A 23057-nucleotide genomic window follows, 5' to 3' on the forward strand; every position below is an offset into this window, starting at 1 on the left:
AGTGAAATCTCAATGACAAAAGAGCGTCAGCAAGGCCACAGCAGAAGGTTAGAGAAATAAAAACTGTAATAAAAATGTGCAATAGTCCTTTAAAGGAGCATAACCTCATATCTAATCGGATCTGGAGAGCCATCCAAGAGCCACAAACTCACCCCATGTTGATATTTCATTTTAAATGAATAAAACGACTTTAAAAAGAGGGAAGATCTCCACAAACGGTCATGTGCTGAGAGTGGAGGTAAGATTATGTCAAGATACAATTATGACGAAGTTGTGGAAGAATAATATGAAGCCCCCTTAGAAGACATAATTCATTCACACTTACTTTACACGAGCTTGAGTCACACTGCATTTTATGCTTATTAAATTACATAGACACCTTCATTTTACACGAAGTATTGAGAATAATAACCACAGAATCAAGGTAAACTTACAGTTGAGCATGGGAAACAGAGAATTTGATACAAAATGTCAGAAGGTGAGTATTACCTTAAGGAAATTGCTGTGTGGACCGTGTAACTAAAAAGTATAAAAAGTATTAGTATTAGTTAAAAATTATTTTCAGTTTACATTGGAGTTTGCTGTCTTATTGAGATATGTATATATAAATCATTTCTTTTCACTATCCAGTTGTTTATTAAAGTGTTGCCTCTAATCCAATATCCTCTAAGACCCAGCGCTATCAGTTAAAGCACACACTGGTGGCTGCTCCAGCAGCGCACTAATATCAGTCTAATGGTGAGTAATATAGATATGGGGATTTCTGCAGGTGTCAGAAAACAAGATAGGGTATTGACTGAAATCATTTTGTGTGCACGGGCTTGTCGCCAGTTGCATTTTTTCCTCCCCCCGGAGGTGCAAATAAAAGATTCTAGCCCACAAAATATCCATGTAGATGTAATTAGATAAAATGTTCCCTCCAGGTGTGTTTGAAGATGTTTTTACTTATTTATTTTGTGAAATCTGCTCAGTGTATTCAGCATTTTTCGCCCCCTTCCAGAAAGTTTAACTGCCGTGTTTGTCAGTCCTTAATGTTCCTGAATGCGCACTCCAGGTTTCCACACACGCTGGTGGAACTCTTAATAAGCAGCTCAGGTTTCAGGTGATCTGAAATCATCCTTTTAGTGGGACATAATCTCCGTCCTTTAGTACGCAGACAGAAATAGCTCTGTGTTGCAGCAGAATAGCCAGGTTTGAATGAGCCCCCAATCTAATCTTCTGTATAGGGAGTGAAGGGAGCAAAAGTCGAGTAAAATTAACCATAAATCTATTACTGGAAAATCCAGTGAGCGCTGAGATGTGTTCATTAACACGATGACCAAATAATAATGAGAGCAGTTCATAGAAATGTAGCTGCTGAGGTCCCAAAGTTGGGTCAGGTGGATTTATCTACCCACCCTCCTCTGAAATAAAAATGATATTAAAGGAGCTTCAAAAAACAAAAACAAACAAACAAAAAACAAACAAACAAACACATAAAATCAAATATTATAGTTAAAGCTCGGACTGATTCCACTTTGTCGAAATAACCGCAAAGGATTCTTCATCTTTCTAAGGTAATTCCCCTTCCCTTAAACTAAGTGGACCACTACGCTGGGGATATTTAGCCAACCTATTTATTTTTCTCATGTTTTGAGGGGGGAAACCCGGAGCCCGAGTGCTTGTCTCCTTAAACAAAGACCTCTCTAAGACATGTACTTGAAATAAACCTCTCTTTTCCTGGAGTTTATTCAAACAAACATGTTACCATAAACACATGAGGACTTTGAATCACCTTTTGTATACAGTTTAGGCTAATGAACGTACTTCTGCAAAGTCTTACATTATTGTACAAAACACGTTGCACTCAAGTTAAACATGCAGGGTCTCTCTCTCACTCTCTCTCTCTTTTTTTCTATTGGAGCAAACAAAATGAAAAGCATTTCAAACGGGAGGCGTCGTGGAGTCACCCTGCATATGCGGTAAATAGAAAGCACACAGAAGCAGTATAAAGTATGTACAGTAAAGGCCGGATTTTCTTCTGTTTTCTCATTGATTCGTTACATGCTCGATTTTTTTGTTGTTATTATTATTATTTTGATGCAAATCCTCGCTTTGGTCGAGTCAGTCTTCAAGAGTAAGCAAGCACAAAAAAGAAAAAAAAATCCCACCGTCTGTTTCACATGTTAGACCTGTATATATTTACATTTAGATATGTACAGTGCAGCCATGTAACACGTCTTCATCATTAAAAAAAAAAAATCCAAAAAACCTGGACATTTAAACTGCTGTGCAAGTTCACTGGTAAACACATGTAACCCGCATTATCCACGTTTTCTTTTTCATTTTCTTTTTCGAAAAAAAAATAAAAAATGATTGCAACTAATCCAGTTTAGTCGTCTTTGATACCCCCCCTCCCCTGATCCGCAGGTAGCCCATAAGCTATGACACCGTGTCCGCTTATCACATATTTATATATATATATATATTTGTATTTTTAAGGCCCCCCTTTTGGCCCGTCAGCTGTTGTATTGACAGGCGTTCAGGCTGGAGCCCGGGCTCTGCAGGCCGCTGTATCCAAATGTTGGATGCTGTTTGGATTTAAGTCTGAGAGAGGCCAGGCTGGAGTTGCAAGTGTCCCGGTAAACGCTGTACGGTGAGCCGGGAGGCCCGTAAGGACAAGCCGATGATGACATAGCTGAGTTGATGCCGGATGTCCCGATCCCATTCAGGTTGCTGATGTTGTTAAGACCTGGCGTGGGCATGCCGGGCACCGCGGAGTGGCCCATCCCGGAGGCCATGGTCATGGAGGAGATGGAGTTGGGGGCCGAGAACATGGACTGCGAGGTGAGGGGACTCATGGAGTTGAAGAAGGTGAAGTTCTTGGTGGACAGCGGTGCCGGAGTGAGGCCCTTGTTGGTCCAGTTGTTGTAGGTATAAGCCGGGTACATGTCGTCGTAAGGCTGCATGAGACCGCTGAACTGGGGCAGGTAGCTGTTCTTGCAAAGGTCCATCTGCTGGTTCCGCTCCCGCTTCCTCCACTTAGCCCGGCGGTTTTTGAACCACACCTGGAAGGGACACACAGAACCGTGAGCATTAACCACAGCAGAACGCTGTAAAATGTAAAGTTAATTTTCTTGTCATAAAATAAACCTGCAACGTTGCTACAGATGATACAGGAATGACTCGAGTCCACATCCGAAGCAGCATTTCAAGCTCGTGTGATATTCAGTTCATGAAGCATAAGTGTAATTTTTTTTTCTTAAAACGACACTAATGATCATTTATTGATGTCTGAATCATTTATTTCCACATATATTGTGGCAACAAGCTTCAGACCCCGCTTTGGTGCCCTTGAATTGTTGCCTTTAAGGTGAGTTAGTGTCTAGGGTGCCTTAAAACGTTTCATTAAAAGGAAACAAACAACAACAAATTAAAAAAAACAAACAAACAAAAAAAACCATTACAGAATAAAGGCATTTTTAACTAAATTATCTTTGAATTTTATAGCGGTTAATTGTTGATGAGTTAAAATCTTTTATAGGCCCACTGCATATTCAGCAGTTTCAGCTGCGGTCCCATTTTCAATGTTCTCAGATGTCAAATATCAACAACTGCTTTTTAATTTATGATTAGTTACGAAACACGCACTTCTTTTGTTTTTGTTTTTTAAAAATACCAAAACAGTTACTTACTTTTGCTTATTAAGATGAATCCGGACATTAAAAAGAAAGGATCCTTTTTTGAGTGAAATGCATATTCAGAGTTTCCATACCCGAGTCGACAAACTAGCCTTGGAGTCAGGGGGAGCAGTTTCTGCTGACGAGCTACAACCCGGTAAAATAAATACAAAATCAGCGAGACTGAATGAGTGGACATCCTTTAAGTTCATGTGGACGACGACTGCGGGATGTATTAATCCTAATCAGTGGACTGATGTTAGAAATTCGTTTTGGTTATATTCATATAGACTATACAATATATTCGACACTCTCTTTACAAATGTAATTTTTCCTTCCTGTAGACTATTTTGCCCTTTACAAATAAACTAGCAAATACATTAAATCGTTTATGAAAACTGTTTCCAGGTGTTTTGATATTATACATATTAGTATAAGACTACCACACACTTGTACATCACAACGAGAATGTGTGTTTACACCAGATCTAAGATGGAGGTGCATTAATGTAGATTTTTTTGGCCTCATTTCTTACAATGAAATAAGAAGTATTTCTAAAGATAAATCAGTGTAAATAAAAGGCGTGTGTGTCTGTGTAAGTCAGACGTAAAACCAGGTTCACAGAGCAACTCGAACGGCTCCGCGGATGACTCGAAATGAAACAGAAAAGCGCTTCTGGATATCCTCACACCTTATCAAAACCTAACAAAATACTAGTCGCTACTCTCCAATTCATTGTTAATTCATAGTAGAAACAATTTACAACTGGTATCACCAGACGGCCTCGCGGAAGCTATTTATAGTGGTGCGGGAACACTGTGCGGCCGACAAATTGTCCACAAAGACTTGAGCGATGTGACAGAGAGCTGTGGAGGAAACACTCAAGACTGCAGAGCCCAGCCTCGAGTTTCCTGCACCCAACTATAAAATGCATGCTTTGGATTTTAATGACATTTGCACGACGAAAACCACGTTAAGAATATGAGTATAATGACTGACGTGTCAAAGTGTGCTTGTAAATATTATGAAATTATATTTAAAATCATAATTGCATCTTATTTAATGTAAATTGATCTTTAAAATATTTCCAATTATTTCAAATTTCACTGAATCTCAAACATTCAGCGTACCATCACCCCCTTTTTTTAATCCTAATATTATTATTTTTTTATTCCTAATGAAAAAGGGGAACGAAAGAAAAAAAAAAGTCGCTGTTTAAATCTGAACCTGCTCGTGACAGCAGTGAGTTTCTTGGCTCAAAATGCATAAAAAGCAACTTATTTTCATTTTACACCTCAAACTGAAGATATTATAAGAACTGTGCTGATTCAAATATTATATTATTATTGTTATGATTCATTTTTACTCAAAACAGTTTAAAAATGTAGCTAGAATAAATATAATACATGTAAGTCATATTCTTTAAAAAGCCATCTATATATATATATATATATATATATATATATATATATATATATATATATATATATATATATATATATATATATATATATATATATATATATGAGGAGAGACGTGAACGCTCTCCGTGGAGAAAAAAAAAACAAGGGTCCAGATTTTCGATGATGTCATCAAAATGCGAATCATCCATTGGCTACATTAGCAGATACACCCTTTGAAAGGACCTGCAATTTCCAACAGATTCAACTACTTTTTTTTCTCCTTACTTTCTTTTTTAAAGCTTATCTTTCTTCTGAGTTTTCAGCACGAGACGTGTTAACATGACTGCGTGCCATTAAGGCCTGTAACGTTCTCTGTGCCAGTATTGGGAATTGTGCACGTGCTGTAATAACGGTAGATTTACTTTTGGATGCACCGTAGCTGACAGCTGACAGTCAGGGATGACTGCAACTTAATATGTTAACAATATTCTGCTGAAAACCTCCGAGGTCTTTGGAGACGGATTTTCGTAAGCGTGTATTTGAAATGTATCACAGATTTAGTTTATTACTTCTGATCCGTTTAAAGTCACCAAAGTCTGTATGTGACATGGACAAAATAGGAATAGTGACTAACGCATGAATTCAGAACCTTCAGGGAAATGTACTGACTTTAATATACATCTGATTTCTCGCTGTACTGACAAACAGCATAAATGAGTCTGTGACATCCTTATTTGAAAATTTCTACAAAGTTCTGTTTTTCTTTTTGTTTTTCTTTTTTTAATACTTGAAATTGGGTAAAAAGTCTTGTGGAACCAAGTTCAAAAGTTACATATTTTGACAATTTAAAAAATATATAATTTTAAGTTATTAAAAAATATCTTCTTCATTTTCTTATAATTTTTTGTTGGTTTTGGAAGTTTAATAATTGCTGTTTTTGATGAGCGTCTACTTGGCCAGCTTGTCTTTATTCAAACTTTTCGTATGGTTTACGCACGGCCGCTATCTTACCCGGACTCTCGCCTCGGTCAGGTTGGTCCATACCGCGATCTCCTCCCTGGTGCTCATGTCAGGGTAGCGATTCCTCTGGAACGTGGCTTCCAGCTCTTGCAGCTGCTGGCTGGTGAAGTGAGTCCGCTGCCGCCGCTGTTTTTTCTTCTTGGGGTCGTCCGCGTTTCCGTCATCGCTCCTGTGTTCAGCGTTTCTTTCCTTTTCTGTAGGTGACAAACCGGTGTGAAACAGCAGTACTCCTATAACATATTTTGAATGGCATGCAAATAAGGGACGTTTAAACAATGAAGAGGATTGAGTACAACGACGTGGATTTTTTTTTTAAGTAAAGCAATTGAAAAAGACCCACCGCGATGAAACCAACCATTTTGGCTAATTTATTTACGAAGTCATTCATAAAAAATAAACCTCAAAAGAACACTAACAAATTAGTCACACATTCACAAACGTGTGTCAGAGTTAGCCATCGGATCGCTCCGGTTTTCGCTTAGAGATCAATATCTTTACGATGAGGTCTGCCCACTCTTATCTCCCAACTGTCTTGTATTTTGTGTCCTAACAATTGCCTCGTTAAACTTAAGAGGCCACACGCGCAAAGGTCAGTCACACACACACACACACACTCGCACACACAGAAAGGGAGCTAGGATTTTGAGAGTTTCCTAAAAACAAAAAAAAGCTTAAAATCACGACTCAAGATTGTTATTTAAAACGATTTACTGTCGTGTATTTTCTATTTGCTTCTCGTGCGCCCTGAAATACGCGAAGAAAGGCCAGAAAGGCCTCTGTTTTTTTCCCCTAAAATTTTGGAAAAGCTGAATAATAAAAAGTGTCTCCGGGAACTGTCAACACAGACCGCTTGGTTTTTAGTTTAGATTTGTGGATAGCGCCAATATTTATAGTTTGCTCTAATGCATTCACTGACAGCAGGCCAGGCTGCTCTGCACATTTTTCCCTGACACATCTCGGGTTCCTGCCAAATGTTTGGTTCTGGGAGCACAGTAAACAAAAAATGGGGAGTAACTGCACAAAAAGCGCTCACAAACACAAACACACTCAAATACTAAGATTTGATGGAAACACATTTTAGAGTTTGTCGTTTTCGTGCACGCTGCCCGGTGACACACGGAAATAAATCAAGCAAACACAAGGGATATAAAAGTTAAATATTCTTTCTCTTTGTTCTGTAGCTTTTAAGTGCTGGAGATGCCTCTCTGACAGTTCGCCGTAAAAATGCTTACGGACACGTAAAATAAACTGTTACAGCACTCAGTGGGAAAAAGAATGGAGAGGCTAAAAGCACTCTGACTGTGTACCTGCCAACTCTGTGTCTGAAGACTCGCTGCTTGAGTTCTCTACAGTTTCTCGACTGCTGTTTGAAGTTCTCTGTAAATGAAACGCGGGGGCCACGTCGCGGGGCGGCGGTGCTCTCACTGCCTCTGCAATTCTGTCCAAATTCATCCCACCTTGAAGAGAAGGGTGCGTAAAAAGAGGAAACGGGGTGAATCCTGTGGATCGCGAGGCTTTCTTTCAGAGCTACGCTACAAAACATCCACCCGCTCTCAGACACACACCACGACATGGGATATTTAACCATGCAGGTTCGTTTGTTCTTCCACGCAAAACGTGCTTCGAGAGAATAGAAGAAAGAAAGGACAAAAAAATCACACGGCCCCGTTCCCCTCCTCTGAAGCAGTGACAGCCCTGTGCGCTCTCCTTCTATCCGCAGCAAGGAAAAGCTTCCACCCGCTGTGACTGAGAACAAGCTCCGGCTCTCCAACCCTCACATCAGACCCACCCATTAGCTGCGTTAAACCTCCCCAAAACAAGTCCCACCCACTAAACGTGACCGCTGCAAGAAAATACCCACCCAGACAAGACAAAGTCTGACGTCGCGCTTAACAAAGTGAAAAGGTGCATTTAATTAATTTTAGATTTATTAGACGTATATGTCGCATTTAGATCAGGAAATTTCTTCCAGTGTGAGTGGAGAGAAACTATAAGAGGTGACTCATCTGCTAAACACTCCTAACAAAAAACCTGCCACGGTGGCTGTCTGCTCATTTGTTAGTCTTAAGGCTAGTTATTGTTATTACTTTGTATTTTATTTCATTTTATTATTTTTTGCAGTGTACGCTTTGTCAATTATCGAGAGCGCACAAAGCGAAGCTTTGCTTTCAGGAGTAAAAAAGGGGCCTTTTATTCGCGCAGGGATGTTTGAAATGTGTCCAAAGCAATGCAGCTGGGCGCGCTTATACACACACGCTCGGCCACACAATGTATATCTCGGATATGTACCGAGCTGAATAAACATTTGCGATCCAACACGGTCCTGCCCAGTTACTGTGTCTCCAGTATGAAAAGTGCTCGATGATATCAGGCTCGTTGTGTGCGTGAATACGAGCGCTGTAACCTGACAAGAGTCGCTCTGTCAGCTCGCTCATTCACAAAGAGACAATCGGGAGTAATACACGGAACATTACATCTCTCATTATTTAACAGGATGTGTTTGTCCGTGCTGTTTTTTGTGCACCACATCGTTTGAACCACATCAGTCAAAGAATAAGTAATCTATCAGCAGCAGCAGATCGGTCTGCCCTGCACTTTGCCTAAACAGCCACCACCTCACCACTTCAGACATTACTGATATAATATATTTAAACTCCAACAACATGCACTCAGAATCCAACCGCTATAGATCCCAGCCTTTCAGTGACAACCGCAATATGACAAATGGACCGCTGCGAATGATGACACATTTGACTTTTGTGCGTTTTGTTGGCTATGACGCGCAAACAGCAGCAAGCAGTGGCTTGATAAAGGAGCCCCAACATCACCAGAACATAACGTCTTTGTATCCATTAGCAGTGCTAATTCAAACCAACCTCATCCCGCTAAAGATGGAAAACAAGTAAGATTAAATTAGATGCTACAGGGATTATAATCTGACATTCAGGTATGCGCAGTACTCGTGGTGCTTTAGAGCTAAGTGAACTGTAATGTGTCCGTGTGCAAAACTGAAGAGCTGAGTTGCTGATCGTAGTCTGTGTCGCACTGGCTATTTTCTTGTCTTTCTTGAATGCACAGATGCAGGTTAGATAATATTTAAAGTTTTACCCAAGCGCGGGGCTCTTTTATAGGATGGCAGAAATAGATTCCATGTAACTTTTGCATGAGAAAAGCTCTGCAGGCATTCTGCCACAGACTCGCCAAGAAGTCTCTGTTTTAACCCAAACCATGAGCTTTTCATCCACCAAACCAAGTATTTCGTTGCCTAACCAAATTGCGCATGAAAGCTGAAAATAATGTAAAAGAAAAGAAGGCCAGCGTAAAAAGCGTTTGTTTCAGACCACTATGAGTAACCCTTTACATTAAAGCAAAATGTAAAGGCCTTTACTCGTGTAACTGGAATCTGTGGGCAAAAGTCTCCATTTAGCATTAGGGTTTGAGTCATTAGACGCACAGAGTGTATAAATCACATTTCTTATTTGAAAGTTTGAGTTTGTATTTGAGATAAATATATTTTCTATTTAAATGTGATGTGCCTGTAGGTGTTTTGTTATAATATGACAAACACTTACGGGCAATAATAATTTATTGAGTTAAATCACCTCTGAGTGACCAGAAATCACAGGTTTACTGAATGTAAAGAGTTCCAGATTTCTCTTTCTAAGCTGATTAAAGATCAGTATAATTTGGCCACATCTTCGATATGAGACCAGCTGACCTGCTGGCTTGCTCGGCCAGTCTGCTACCTCCTTCAGGTAGAGTCGCACATCAGGCCTCAGAGTCTCAGGCTGACAGACAGTCAGACTGTCACAGGCGCCAGGGTCGAAGACTTTCGGCCATTGTATGAGCGTATGACTTTTGACACGAGATCCTCGTTTTGTTCAAAACGCCCCCGAAGGGTTTTTTTTTTTTTTTTGGCAAAGAATTGTGTTAGCTCTCAGAAATCACCTGCCGTGTTCATCAATATTTGCTCAGCCTTTCTGCACAGAGAGAGTGGCACGTGTTTTCATAGACATCTACACTGAATGCACTCAAGAAATTTGAATACAGCGAAACTCATCAACGAACTTTTTAAATTTTTAGTGCACAGTGTGTAACTGTTGTATTACTATGGCATAAGTATTTGACTAGCTAATATGAATGCGTCACCTTAACCTACTGAGGATCGCAGTCAACAAGTTTACCGCCGCAGCTTACCGAAGTGCTTTTGGGCACGACACCAGCATCGCCTACCTGCTTACTCATATTCCAAGATGGTTAAATGGTTTGGACACAATATTTGAAAACAACAAAAGTTCATCTGCATCTAAACTCTGGAGTAAGAAAGCAGAAAAGGCGTTGATGAGGTGAACTCGAGGACCTCGTGACCAGCAGGTGGTCTTTACTATTCAGGTTGCGAAGGTTGAGTGAAAGAGACTACCTGTTGGTAGCTGGTAGGGTTTAGTGGGAGATAGTCTATCAATGAAGTGCTTAAAGCTCTAGCTTGTTTCAAGATTGCAGCGGACTCCTGAAAAACTAAAATCAGCCTAGAAAAAAGTCTTATGTGCCATAAAGTATTAGCAAAAGCAAAAGCAGCGGTAAAAAATAACAATAAACCCAGTGACTCTTGAGGTCAATATTATGGGATTTACAGCACAAAGAGATTCGCCATGGCGGAGCTCTTATGAATTCTACTTTGTTCTGTCCACATGTTCCTGGCTGATAGATGGGGGTAATCTAAATACCCAGCCTCCTCAGCCTCCATCTATGCCCGCGTCCCGCTCCTCCAGCACTCTGGAGGGCACTTGCGTGTGATGGATGAGTTAAAAAGCCTTTCCATCCGGCAGGACAGGTTAAAGGCCAGTGGCTAAGCAAACACTCATATTTTTCCCCCCAAGAAGTGAAAATAAACTCGGCGAACGCCGTGAATCACACACAAAAATACAGTCTTGGTTTATTTTTCTCTCCAGGGAAAGCGAGCACAGTAAAGCTAACCACAGGACCGAAAAAACAAAGCATATAGAAAATTAAAGCTGGCGAGCTGATTCAAGAGCAGTACAGCAGCGGAGATGTAACTGGACACGGTGCGTAACTGGAGAAGGACAGAGCTGATTATTGCCTTGGTGATGGTTTCCCTGCTTGGTCCAAGGCCTGTTTGACCTGAGGTCTGACAACCAATAAACAGCCTGTGCAGGGAATGCAGGTGTAAATAAAACAACGTCTAATAGCCAGCACAGGGAAACACCCATAGGACAAATCCACTAAACTGCAAGAATATGTAAAATTTCCTTTTAAACCCCTTCATTCGTTGTTAAACCAGAGCCAGTCCGCCACACGTTCGGTCGTTTCTTTTAGTTTTACATACACGCGGTGTTGATATTTGAAAAGAGAGTGGTTCTTAATATGTGAAAACATAAAAATATACATATACTGCCTTTTAGGGTGAAACTTGATTGCTACTGCATATTATTATTTCCTCGGGGAACGTTTTGTGAAAGGTTGCACACGATGTTTCATTTAAATTTCCCCCAAACCTCGAAATTATTCCAACTTTTTTACGTATCTTTTTAACGAATGGGGGATTCTTGGTTTTTTGTTGTGATTAAATCCAGAAAAGACTGATTGGTTTATTTTTATGTGAGCTACGACTGCTGGATCTGAAGAAAAAAATTAAATGAAATATTTTCCACTGAACAGATTGGCATGTTTATGTGTCGTTTGTAGCATCTGGCTTGATGTTGCTTCGTTTTTCCTTTTGTTTTTAGTGTTTAAAAGATAAATGGTTGGGATTTATCACCAGAAAGATGAAAAAAGTTCATTGTTTGTATATGTACTTATTTATCTATTGCCGATGCCAATTTCACAGAGCTCCATAATCATTTTGCAGCTAATGAATCACAATATCCACTCTCTTCCGGTTATGCAATTGGGGGTCGCGGTCGGGCTGGAGCCTATACCAGCTGTCATAGAGCGAGAGGCGGGGTACACCCTGGACACGTCTCCAGTTTATCGCAAGGGTAACACAGAGATACAGACAACCACTCACTCTAGACTTGTACTTCACAATCAGCAGTCATCCTAACATCCTTGCGTTTGGACTGTGGGAGGAATCCGAGACCCACAGAGACACGGAGCGAACATGCAAACTCGACACAAAATCGCCTCAGCCGGATTCTAACCCAGTCCTAACCACCACCACACCACCGTGGATCTGAATATATATATGGATATTTTGAAAAGTCAAACATAATCAACATGTTAAACTGAGCACAGAAAAATGTCATACCAGATTCCCCACAAGAAATCACATTCTTCGACAGATTCAGTTCCATTCCAGTTGCCTGAAAAACACAAAAAACCCCAATTAAATCAAACTTTCTCCTCCAAATAAAAAAAAAAAAAAAAATCAAAGAGGCTAAACACACCTATTCTCATTAAACCACATCATATTATAGTTACCATTACAATGTTGTTGTTTTTTTTAATATTGAATAAATGAAAGTTTGTTTAAAAAACAAGTCAGAGCAGGCTGTGTCACAATCCTACAACAGCAAGTTTAATTCTTTCTGGACCCTTGGCTAATACATTTGTATTAAAATTGATTGTGAGAAGAAACATGCAAGACAATTAAGGACAATAGCAAAATTAATAAACTGATTAATACAACTTAAAAAAAATAACGCGAATTTTGTGGTAATATTTATTCGTTTTTAAAGAAAGGATTTTCATGTTTTCGGCTCGCAGAATGAGAAACACCCTCTCCCTTGCCCATCACAGACCCTCAATTCCCCCCCCCCTCTCTCTCTCTCTCTCTCTCACACACACACACACACACACACACACACACACACACACACACACACACACACACACACACACACACACACACACACACACACACACAGAGCGAAAGATTGACCCTCTTATCTAGAGGAATCCCTTTGCTGCTTTTATGTCCTCAGTAAATCTTTACTCAGTACCCTTCGTACTTTCGTCCTTCGCGCTTCAGTGCGCGCACACGCTTGTACTCTATATTAGTTACTCTAAGTATCTAATGTAGTGTTTTTCTGGGCTACAGTGGGAATAATGTTGTAAGGTGCAGCTGGCTGACTCTAATGCTCAGACAAACTATTGTCACACTCGCTGCTGCAGTTCTATGCCAGAAATCGTTGCTGTGCGCAAAGCTCTATTCGCTCAGTCTCTACTCCAGGTTTTTGAAAACCAAATGGCCAACAGCATGCTCTTCCTAAAGGAGTCGGCGCTTTTAAATATTTTATTTTCTTCTTCACGCTGGACACATCTTCCCCTCTGATTCACATTCCCAATATCTTGAAGTGTTAAAAGGCACAGAGCGACCTGCCCGCCGACACCTTCTGACCAATTCCCACAGCTAAAATCCACTGACCTGACACGACACCGTGCGTGCCTTACTCACCAGTTGGTTCCCAGCAGAAGACAGAAAAACGGAATAAACCCTCACGGTTTCCCCATGCAGGTGTTCAGTAAATCCACTTTAGCGTCAGCTGCGCGTAAATGCTGCGTCCGCGGTAATCAGCACTTTGGTCGTCTCTGTGACGATACCTTGGTTTTCTTCACTGCTCTGCTGCACGCCTAGCGTTGACGTCATCACACCGCAACCCCCCGCTGCCGCCGCCACCACCACCAACACCTCCCCCGCTGTCACCCCCCAATCACTGGTCTCCTTTTCATCCCATCGCATCTTCATTTGAACTTTTCTTAAAAAAAAGAAAAAAAAAAGACATCACTGAATTCCTCACCTGTGCTGCCATCATCACCTGACGTCACCTTCTTCTTCCTCCCCATCTTAATTCACGATTTTCTTCTCCGCAAAATATGTTCTCAAACGCTTTTTTCTGACTTTTACTTTAACATAGGAAAGCAACAAGTGATGTAATAATAATAAACCTATTTGGTGTGTGTGTGTGTGTGTGTGTGTGTGTGTGTGTGTGTGTGTGTGTGTGTGTGTGTGTGTGTGTGTGTGTGTGTGTGTGTGGCGTTGACGAAGGACAGTTTCGGCGTAAAAAAAAAGGTGAGAAGAGTTTTCTTGATTTTCATCAGAGGGTGTTTGTCCTCACACCGATGACCATCAGCTTGAGGAAAGAAAAAAATCTATTTTGAAGAATTCACATAAAAGAAGACGCACATCCTGTTATATGTAGACATATATATATGTGTGTGTGTGTATACATATAAAGATAAAGATAAATGTTTATTTGTTTATTTATTTATCACAGTTTAAATAAATTTAAAAAACCAAAAACTGTAAATCACACACAACCACACATCTTAAAGTTTTGTGTAACACATAGGTTAATTTTAATTAATTAATTTATTTTAATGTAATGACTTAAGTTGTTTTTCAAGCACGAAAAGATCCCAATATTTTGCTGACACAGGCGACAGCATTTTATTTCTATAAGTTGGCATCAGGCTTTTGCGTGGTTGCGCACTGGCCGTATTTTCCTCTTCGATAATGAACCGGGTCGGCAAACAATAAGCCGTCTGACCATTGTGAACCTCTCTGTTAGCAGATGATTATTTAACGACTAATTGTTCATTTTTGCACGCAGGGTCCAGTTTTGTTTTGTCCTTCAAAGTAAAACATTCGATCTGCATCCCATTAAAATGGTCTGAGGTTTTAAATGGAGGAAATATGACCGAGTTGTGAACAAGCGTTTGCGCCCTAAAAAGGGGAAATAATTAGGCTAATGTTTTCTGTAAAAGGAAGACGAAGCCATTCAGGCCTTTGTGTGTCCGTGAGCGGTTGCAGAGAGAGCGAGAAATAGAGTAAAAACGCCATGCCAACAAAACAACTCTTGCAAAAGCAAATAAACGGAAGATTTAGGTCGGGTAAACTCTGCAGCGTTGCTGTATCAACGGACAAAAAGCATGAAGAGAGACGCAAAGTAACAGCGAAGGCCACAAGAAACACAGACAGAGATTAGAGTTGTTCCACCGTAGCCGTGGAAGTACTGCATCACCGATTAGGCCACGAATGAAAATAAAACAAAGAAAATATAATAAAAAAACCTAAAAGAAATTTATTTTAAAAGAAAAATGAGTGACTGAAAAGTTATTACAAGTCCTAATTGTCTTTGCTAGATAGATGATCCTTGGGACAAAACACACTTTCAGGCCGGATTTCAAGCGTCCGCAGCCAAGATTGTGCAGCCCACGCACACAGCCGGCCCCACCACTGAACCACCGCAGAGTTCGTGTGGCAGGGAGTATTTCCAGCTTCACATACTCAATTTACAAGCTCCTTCTTTTGGCCTGAGACATGGGAGAAAGTGCGAAATTTGTCCCACCCTTACACTTTCCTTTTTAACTCGGCCAAGAGCTGCGCACAAAGCAAAGCCCAGCTCTGAGAGAGGGATCCCGGAGGGATTAAAGGCGAGCTGCAGGCCTCCCTTTAGGACTCGGAGAGACCTGCTTCCCAAGGTGCCTCTTGGAGACAGGGAAGGCTGTATCTGGTCATGTTAATATTTATCCTGTGCATGCAGGAGATACTAAGGAATCCACAGACCCGAAACTGCAGAAAAGCCAGACAATTTGTACCATAATCATTTACTGCCAGGAGGTGCTTGTGCTTAGAATCAGGAGCCACTTTTTGCTGGATATTACTGTCACAACCAAGTTTATTATGGTAAAAGACAATAATAACTTACAATTAATTTGTAAATTAAAAGTTTGCAGTTAAACCAACTTTATGCCTCAGACATGTGCCTCTGCTTGGCTGGAGCAACAAAGTAAATGTGTTATGGCTCCTTTAGACTCCAATACTGACTCCAGCTACTTCGTATGAAATTGTATCCAAAAAATAGTAATAATACTCTATAAGCATGTGTAATTGTCAACCTGTGAGACCTGGGATGCTAAATAATGAGTCTTTTACTCTCTGTCTCGCGCACACACACACACACACACACACACACACACACACACACACACACACACACACACACACACACACATGCTCACACTCTAATTAGGCAGTAGGCTGGCAGGAGAATGCTGTGATTACTCCACGAGTTACTCGAAGAGTTAAGTAGTACCCTGAAGGTGAGGCAGTGGCCTCTTCTCTCCTGTGCAAATAGGTGGAGGGATTGTTAGGGCTGTTAAGAGTGTATGTGCGAAGGGGGAGGAGGTGTGTATCTGTGGCCAGGAGCTGTCTGATGGTCACCTCTGCAGCATAAATAGTTATTCCTAAATAACACAAGGGCTAATCCAAGTTTGAGAGGTGGAAAAAAACAAGCCCAGAGTGCACAAAATGCCAGATTGCTTTTTGGAGAAGTCGGAAGGGTGAATTTGTGTGTTTGGGATACATTTAACACACACACACACACACACACACACACACACACACACACACACACACACACACACACACACACACACACACACACACACACACACACACACACACACACACACCAAGCATTGCACATTTTATATTTATTGTCTTTTTTTGCTCTCGCCAAGCCCACAAAAAAACGGAAAGAAAAGAAAAGGCTCTCATTTTTGTGTTTTTCTCTTCACTGTGGCCTTTTCAGCAGTGACGCTCAACAATGGCCACATCCCTGATGATCATAGTAAAGCAGTGCTGGTTGCATTAAGGCCCATTTCCGCTGAGCGAGGCTTATAGAAGTGCTTTTGCACCACGTGCAATCCAGACTCTGTAGAATCAATCAGGAAGGTCTTGCAAGCTTGACGCCAGGCTGCTCGACGGGATGGAAAACCTTTTGTAACATCACAGCCGACCTTCTAACTCAGAGCAGAGCTGGAGAATCTGCCGGCATGTCAACAAGCTAAACACCCAACCAGCCAGCCTGCCCAGATGCTCAGACGGACACACGACAGCCTGTTATACACACTCTCAGCAAGCAATGCCGAGGTATTTACTGCATAAAGTTTCCACTACTGTGGATATATCCTCTTCAAAACATTTAAGTGGACAAGGATGAAGTCATCCTCTCATCACTAGGGTTATTATAAGGAATGGATGCTTCCCAGTTGCCTCCCCCCCCCCCCCCCCCCCCCTTTGAAGAAGTCCCCCTTGAAGTGTGTTGAAAACACAGATGTCACAGTTTCCAATCGGCAGTGAAATTAGTGATGTTTTGATTACACTGGGCTTGGAGATTACTAACATAAACAGGTCTGGTGCATAGATCATCTTTTCAAGAGGAGGCATCATTCCCTTTTTCCACTCTGTCCAAACTCGGCAGCTCTCTCGGGCTTAGTGCTGATGAGAATCGGACGTCCAGCTTCCAGTTTTTCATCTGAGCATAAACTTAATGCTGACTAAGTGATATTTCCTTTTGTTGTAATGTTTCACTGGCTAAACTAAAACCGGCTGACCTGGAGAGCCTTACTCAGCACCAGAGTGACAGAGTTTCACTTCTTTATTAGATAAAGCAATAAGATTTACTCATCTTATTTCATTCATGCTTTTTATATCTGACAGACTGACTTTAATAACAAATTAGTACTGTAAAACAAAAATCTGAAAACGATCAGCTGAATACGTATGATTGTTTTTTAGCTACAATAATAAAAGGACATTTAATTTCTATTGCACCAAATCACAACAGCAGTTGCCTTAAGGTACTTTATATTGTAAGGTAGAAATCCTATAATGATACAGAGAAAGCCCCAACAATCAGACGACCTTCTTGAGCAAGCACTTGATGACAGTGACAAGGAAAAACTCCCTTTTAACAGGAAGAAACCTTCGATAGAATTCAATTCAATAAAACTTTATTGATCTTGAAGGTTAACCCCGAAGGAACCGGGCTCAGGGAGGAGCAGCCATCTGCCGAGGGGAGGAAGACAGGACAAAATCAAAGCTGAATTGAGTTATTGTGCATGTTGATTGGATGACATAGCTGCAACAGGTTAGCTGCGTGAACCCCATTTTCCAGTATTTGGAGTAATATCTGTAGCAGCCGACCACACTGACCTAATTTCCTTCAACTGACCTGACACCATAATTTCAGCTATGAAACTGAGTAATTCTGTGTGTTCTATGCATAAATTGTTAAATTATAAAATATATAAAAGACAGAAAGAGCTTCCAGGTCTGAAAAGCAAAGTCAAGCGGAGCCACGGAGAATTCAGGGTATACTGATTATGTACATTATTACTGACAAGTCACCACAATATAAGCGTGTATTATCCCTCTGTAAACATTCGATGTAAGGCTTCACTAACCAATGGAAGCCATTATAGTCCATCCTTCATTTCCAGTTTATAGGTCTAAGTTGGCATTCGATTCCAGCTGCTCAAATACAAAACAAAACAAAAAACTTCACGCAGTAGCTGCACATCTCTCGGTGCTCTCTTATTACATTTTATTCATCAAGCCAGCTGAAAGTTGAGAAACGTGCAGTAGCAGCATTGACACAAGAGATCACCAGCATCCAGCAGGAGTTCATGTCCAGAGGCAAAGAGTCTTAAACAATAAGCCATCGCCATGTTCTGGACGATAAGATGTTAAGCCTCAGATATTTGTTCCACAATGAGGCTTCCATATCTGTTTATCCCTCCAATCCACGTGCACCATAAATGATAAAAACTAATCCAGAGGAGCAGGCCTGTTTTTTATTCAGGAACACCTTGAGCTACAATGGACCAGTGGTGCTATAATATCTGTTATCCCAAATGGGATTAACATACTGATTTCACTCACTGAGGGAGTTTCTCTATGTCTGCCTGTTGCTGTGTATGCTATTTAATTTGATAATGATTTAAAACAGGTAGAGAATTGCTTTTTAATATCAGCTACATGAAAAAAATCCTATTTTTCCCCCGTTTTCAGTTTTGATAGATTGTTTTATTTACTATCTCTTTCTCCAACATCTGGATTCTGGCCTCTGGAGCAGCACACAGCACTGAAAAAGCTTAGCTGTGGACGAGATCTGAGATTTATGGTGGTGGCTTATAGCACTCTGCTGTGTATGGGATAGCGTTGTCCTGCTTCGTCCCACTAAGTTCGCTGTACTCTCACCCGCTTTCACTCCAGGCTCTGGCTCGTCGAGGAAAACTGTCCGCCCACTTTTCCCCCTCTCAGTCTGCTTCTGTCACCAGCGAGGGACAATAAAAACCTCGAGGTCATGTGGCTGCTCTGGTTACAGGGTTTTGACTGTCGGATTTGCAGGAAAGTGGCTGAACTTTGGTGCTTCACATTCAGATGATTTAACTGATTTTTGATGGGTTTTCTCACCATGGCAGTTTATTTGCTTGACAGAATAAACCTCAAGTATTTAATTTACTTATCCACTTGTGTGTAGCAGAAATAAGTTGAACACAGTGCCAACTTATCATCGCCTCTAAAATTGATATGATGAACTACTTTACAAAATAAACTATTAGAGAAAACCACGATTGCTCATTTAGAGCCCTGCATTTGGGCAGTCTGATATTCATTCTCTCACTACCAACTTATGTAGGAAGCATAGCCATCACCATCTTGGTTTTTAAAACCGGCTGTGACGAGTGACAGGCTGATCTGACTGAAAGCACTGCACACTTGGATGGTAGTGACTTGTAAAGCATACTCTACTTTATCCTCCTTTTTGACTCAAATGGAAACCACAATTTAGAAATGAATACCATCATGTGTTCAACTAAATCGAGGGAGGGTGCAATCTTTTTATTTTTATAAATATCTGTATAATCTGGCTTCTTTTTGCAACCACAGGAGTTGCTGCCTGCTGACAAATTGGAAAGAATGCAGATTTAAGCCAATTGTGTATTGGTTTCACTTTTCAAACCCAGAATCCTCATCCATGTTTTCATTTCAGTCAGCGTTGAAACTAAAAACTCCACATTCATCTGTTATGTGCCTCATTTGAGTATACAGCGGGGCTTTTAGAGCTCTTATTCTGAAAAATGCTGCTTCTGTGAGGCTTTGCTTGGGTGAAGTTGCCAAGAAGTTGTTGAACAGTGAGTACAATGAGAAGTGCCAAAATCACAGTTTGTGGAATGGCCACTTGAGGCTGGCTCCCGTGCTAAAACATTTGCAGCACGACACATTAAACATTTTTTTAACCTGGTAGAAAAACAGATTTTTGTTTTAATAGCTACTTCATCCCTTTGAAACCACAGTAGTATGGAAGCAACAGTGTTTTTATGACCTCTCCATTTGAAATGTGTTAATCCAATTCAAGTTTGCATTATTAGGGCTGTGGCCGCTTTGATTGACAGTTGGATACCAGGACAGGTGAGTATAGCTGGTAGATGTCTGCTGAGCTTCAAGCCCTTTTACATCACTTTTTATGTAATTATTTCAGGAACAATGTGGCTGACCATGCGGTACTCTAAGGAGCCTGTATATTAAGACTTTTTAGCAGACATCCTTCTGTTTGCCATGAATTCACACAGTCAATGCCAACTTTCTATGGCACTTAGCATTAGCTGATAACTCCATAACAGCAGTCCACTCTGTTGTCCATATATGGTCACCTCAGGTGCAACCCCCCCCCCCCCCCTCCCCCAAACAAATCAAAAACATAAATAACTAATAAATAAAGAAAATAAAATTAGGAAAACCCCTTAAAAGGAGTTTGCAAACCAGTGCGTGACTTTGGCCATCTTTTATATACAGTTTATGTGATAGCGCCTTTAACCGCTCAGTTTTTGCACAGAAAATGACAACAAATACAAGATTACAAACAGTATAGTATTTCATACCTTTGTGTACTGTCAGCTGCTCGATGTTCCAGTTATCAGTAATGCCAGGATCAGATAACAGAAGTTTTAAAACACTAAACTATTTGGAAATCGGGCCAGGTCACACATGTAAGGAGAAACTTGACAGATATTCTACTCTCACTCAAAGTGACTTTGGCAATAATAGAATAACATCCACACTGCAGGAAATTATAATCGTCATCTTGTCAGAGGACAACACGCACGACCTCACGTGATGTCATGGGGGCGTAGATGTAAACAAAGATGGAGGCTGTGGTTGTAGCAGCATTACTTTGCAGTGAGGTGGAAAAACACAAGGTTAAACTGACAACAAAGTGGTTGGATAGACACTGTCAGCACAAGTTGTCTATTCAAGGTAAGACTTTGACTGCCAACAGTATGGTCGCTTATATTCCCTTTGATATTATGGGTCTCAGATTTGTCTTTGTCGCAGCTGATACTATCAGCATGCAAGCAAGCAGTTTGGGAGGTTACCAGATAATCTGGGATGACCACTGGCACTCTCAAAATAGAAATTAGCCTACTTTAATGTAGCCTTATTGTGGTATAAAGGCTTCCCAGTGGGGTGGTGCACACTGTGGTCATACCCATATCAGAGGTTAGTTATTTGTGCAACTGTGTTTTTCAAAAAAGTTTTAGTTTACTGGTTGAAATGGACTGGCATACATGTCATTTTTCTACTTTTAGTGACCACGAGTCCAGGAGGGCAAGGTTCTAACCTCAGTGTGTGGTGAAAGTGTCAACTTCTGCACCACTGTACCACATATATGCCAGAATGTTAAAACATAAACAAGGAAACATTCAAACTTCGTTAAATTAAATTTTACATAATTTTGTACTTATTCCTCATATTGAACATTAAAGGAAAAATTGTGTTAGTACCTTTTACTGCTTAAAAATATACACAGCCTCCTTGGAGTCCAGTGACTCATGAGAGTGCAAAGGCCAGTGTCGGAAATCTAATTAGGGGTGGATTGTTGCTAAATGTTAAATCCAAAACTCTCATAATCTGAGCCTGGCATTGTGCAACAAGGCCAATGCATTAAAAAAAAAATCATAGCTTTTATATAGAAGCATATTTCTTAAACTTGAGTTCTATTTTAATGAAGTATTTTTATATAGAAACCTCACAAACAGTTTTTAAACCACTAACACACTGAAAGAATTTGTTTTAAAGAGAATGAACTCTGGTACTCTGCTACTTAAAAAAAAATACAGCTTTAGCCAGGTGTTGGGCTGATCTCTATCTCTACAGTGCATGTCAGTCAGTGCTTCTCCACTTCCTCATTTTTTCTTTGGTTTCCCACCATTTAAGGCACATTACCGTGACTTCACTCTTTGCTGGTCCACTCAACTTCACCGCATCATGCACAATATTAGGAAAAATTCTTTTGGCCATCTCAAAAAAATTCAGTTTAAAGTGTAATTGACGGGTAATTTCTAAATAAGTTGTTTTTGGCTTTAGTCAAAGAGCCCGAAGCTTACTCAGGTTGATGATGGATTTTTCTGGAACACTGAAACAGCTAATGTTCAGTCTTGCTTTGTATTTGAGTCATACGGCAGAAAAATGTTCATAGCATGATTCGCTGTTTCATGTTGTGCATCTCTGCAAATACTCCTCCAGCTTACTGTACCTGGCCACGTGTAATAACGATACATGGAGAATGAGAACTGTTAAAAGAGACAGTTCCAGCCTCTGCACCATGCCTATATAAACCTACTGACAGCAGGCTGGAAAAACAACTTGGCTAAGAAAGAGAATAGAAAGTAGAGGAGAGTTAATGAGGAAAAAGAGAGAGAGAGTGTGACCCACCCAGGTTTTGACCTATAGCTCTCTTTGTATTCCACTGACACAAAGATTTATTATGCAAACATCACCGGTCCCAAAAATACATATTGAAACAATTTTTGGGCAAACATGAAACAAAGTGAGCCTCCTGTGCTGTCACGGGAGTTTGCAGCTCAGTGTGGGCCGATGAGGCGGCAAAGAGAGCAGCAAGTGCATTAGTAGTCTTGCTTCACGAGCGCTGAAAAGGTATGCAGGCCGGGGCGACGTTGTGGGCCGTCACACAAGAGCGAAGGAGAGAAACAAAAAAAGAAACAAAAAGGAGGGAGACATGATTGAGAGGCTGCCATGGACTCCCTGCCTGTTGGTGTACCTGCTTGCTCGGAGGAACCAGGCTGAGCAAAGCCGGAGAGTGTAAACAGTTATAAACACACTTCTGTGTGCATGTGCACAGACTGACACACACACATGCAAACT

At 40.7% G+C, this 23057-nt stretch overlaps 2 protein-coding genes across 7 annotated transcripts in view; one reads left to right on the forward strand and one right to left on the reverse strand.

Moving 5' to 3' along the window:
* Window positions 1-357: 357 nt before the first annotated feature.
* On the reverse strand, window positions 358-13652 carry pitx1 (paired-like homeodomain 1). 3 transcript variants are annotated; one of them, XM_080866550.1, is made up of 5 exons: window positions 13497-13652; window positions 12348-12402; window positions 7390-7539; window positions 6074-6276; window positions 360-3047 (listed from the first exon to the last, which is right to left on the reverse strand). In XM_080866550.1, exons 2-5 carry the CDS (start codon window positions 12391-12393, stop codon window positions 2499-2501), a joined length of 948 nt encoding a protein of 315 aa, XP_080722676.1. In that variant the 5' UTR covers window positions 12394-12402; window positions 13497-13652; the 3' UTR covers window positions 360-2498. The 3 variants fall into 3 exon arrangements, with proteins under 3 accessions (XP_080722678.1, XP_080722676.1, XP_080722677.1); XM_080866552.1 differs by lacking the exon at window positions 7390-7539 and having other exon boundaries at window positions 358-3047; XM_080866551.1 differs by lacking the exons at window positions 12348-12402; window positions 13497-13652 and adding an exon at window positions 7648-7856.
* A 7390-nt stretch (window positions 13653-21042) lies between these two features.
* The window catches only part of LOC308386691 (uncharacterized protein), a 77247-nt gene continuing 75232 nt past the window's right edge, over window positions 21043-23057 (forward strand). For all 4 annotated transcript variants that reach the window (XR_013969842.1, XM_080866403.1, XM_080866407.1 and 1 more), the window contains exon 1: window positions 21043-21149. The gene's annotated coding sequence lies outside the window, so the exon portion shown is untranslated. The remainder of the gene's footprint in view (window positions 21150-23057) is intronic.

The sequence above is a fragment of the Rhamphochromis sp. 'chilingali' genome (assembly GCF_963969265.1).
Source record: "Rhamphochromis sp. 'chilingali' genome assembly, chromosome: 19".
Taxonomy (NCBI): domain Eukaryota; kingdom Metazoa; phylum Chordata; class Actinopteri; order Cichliformes; family Cichlidae; genus Rhamphochromis; species Rhamphochromis sp. 'chilingali'.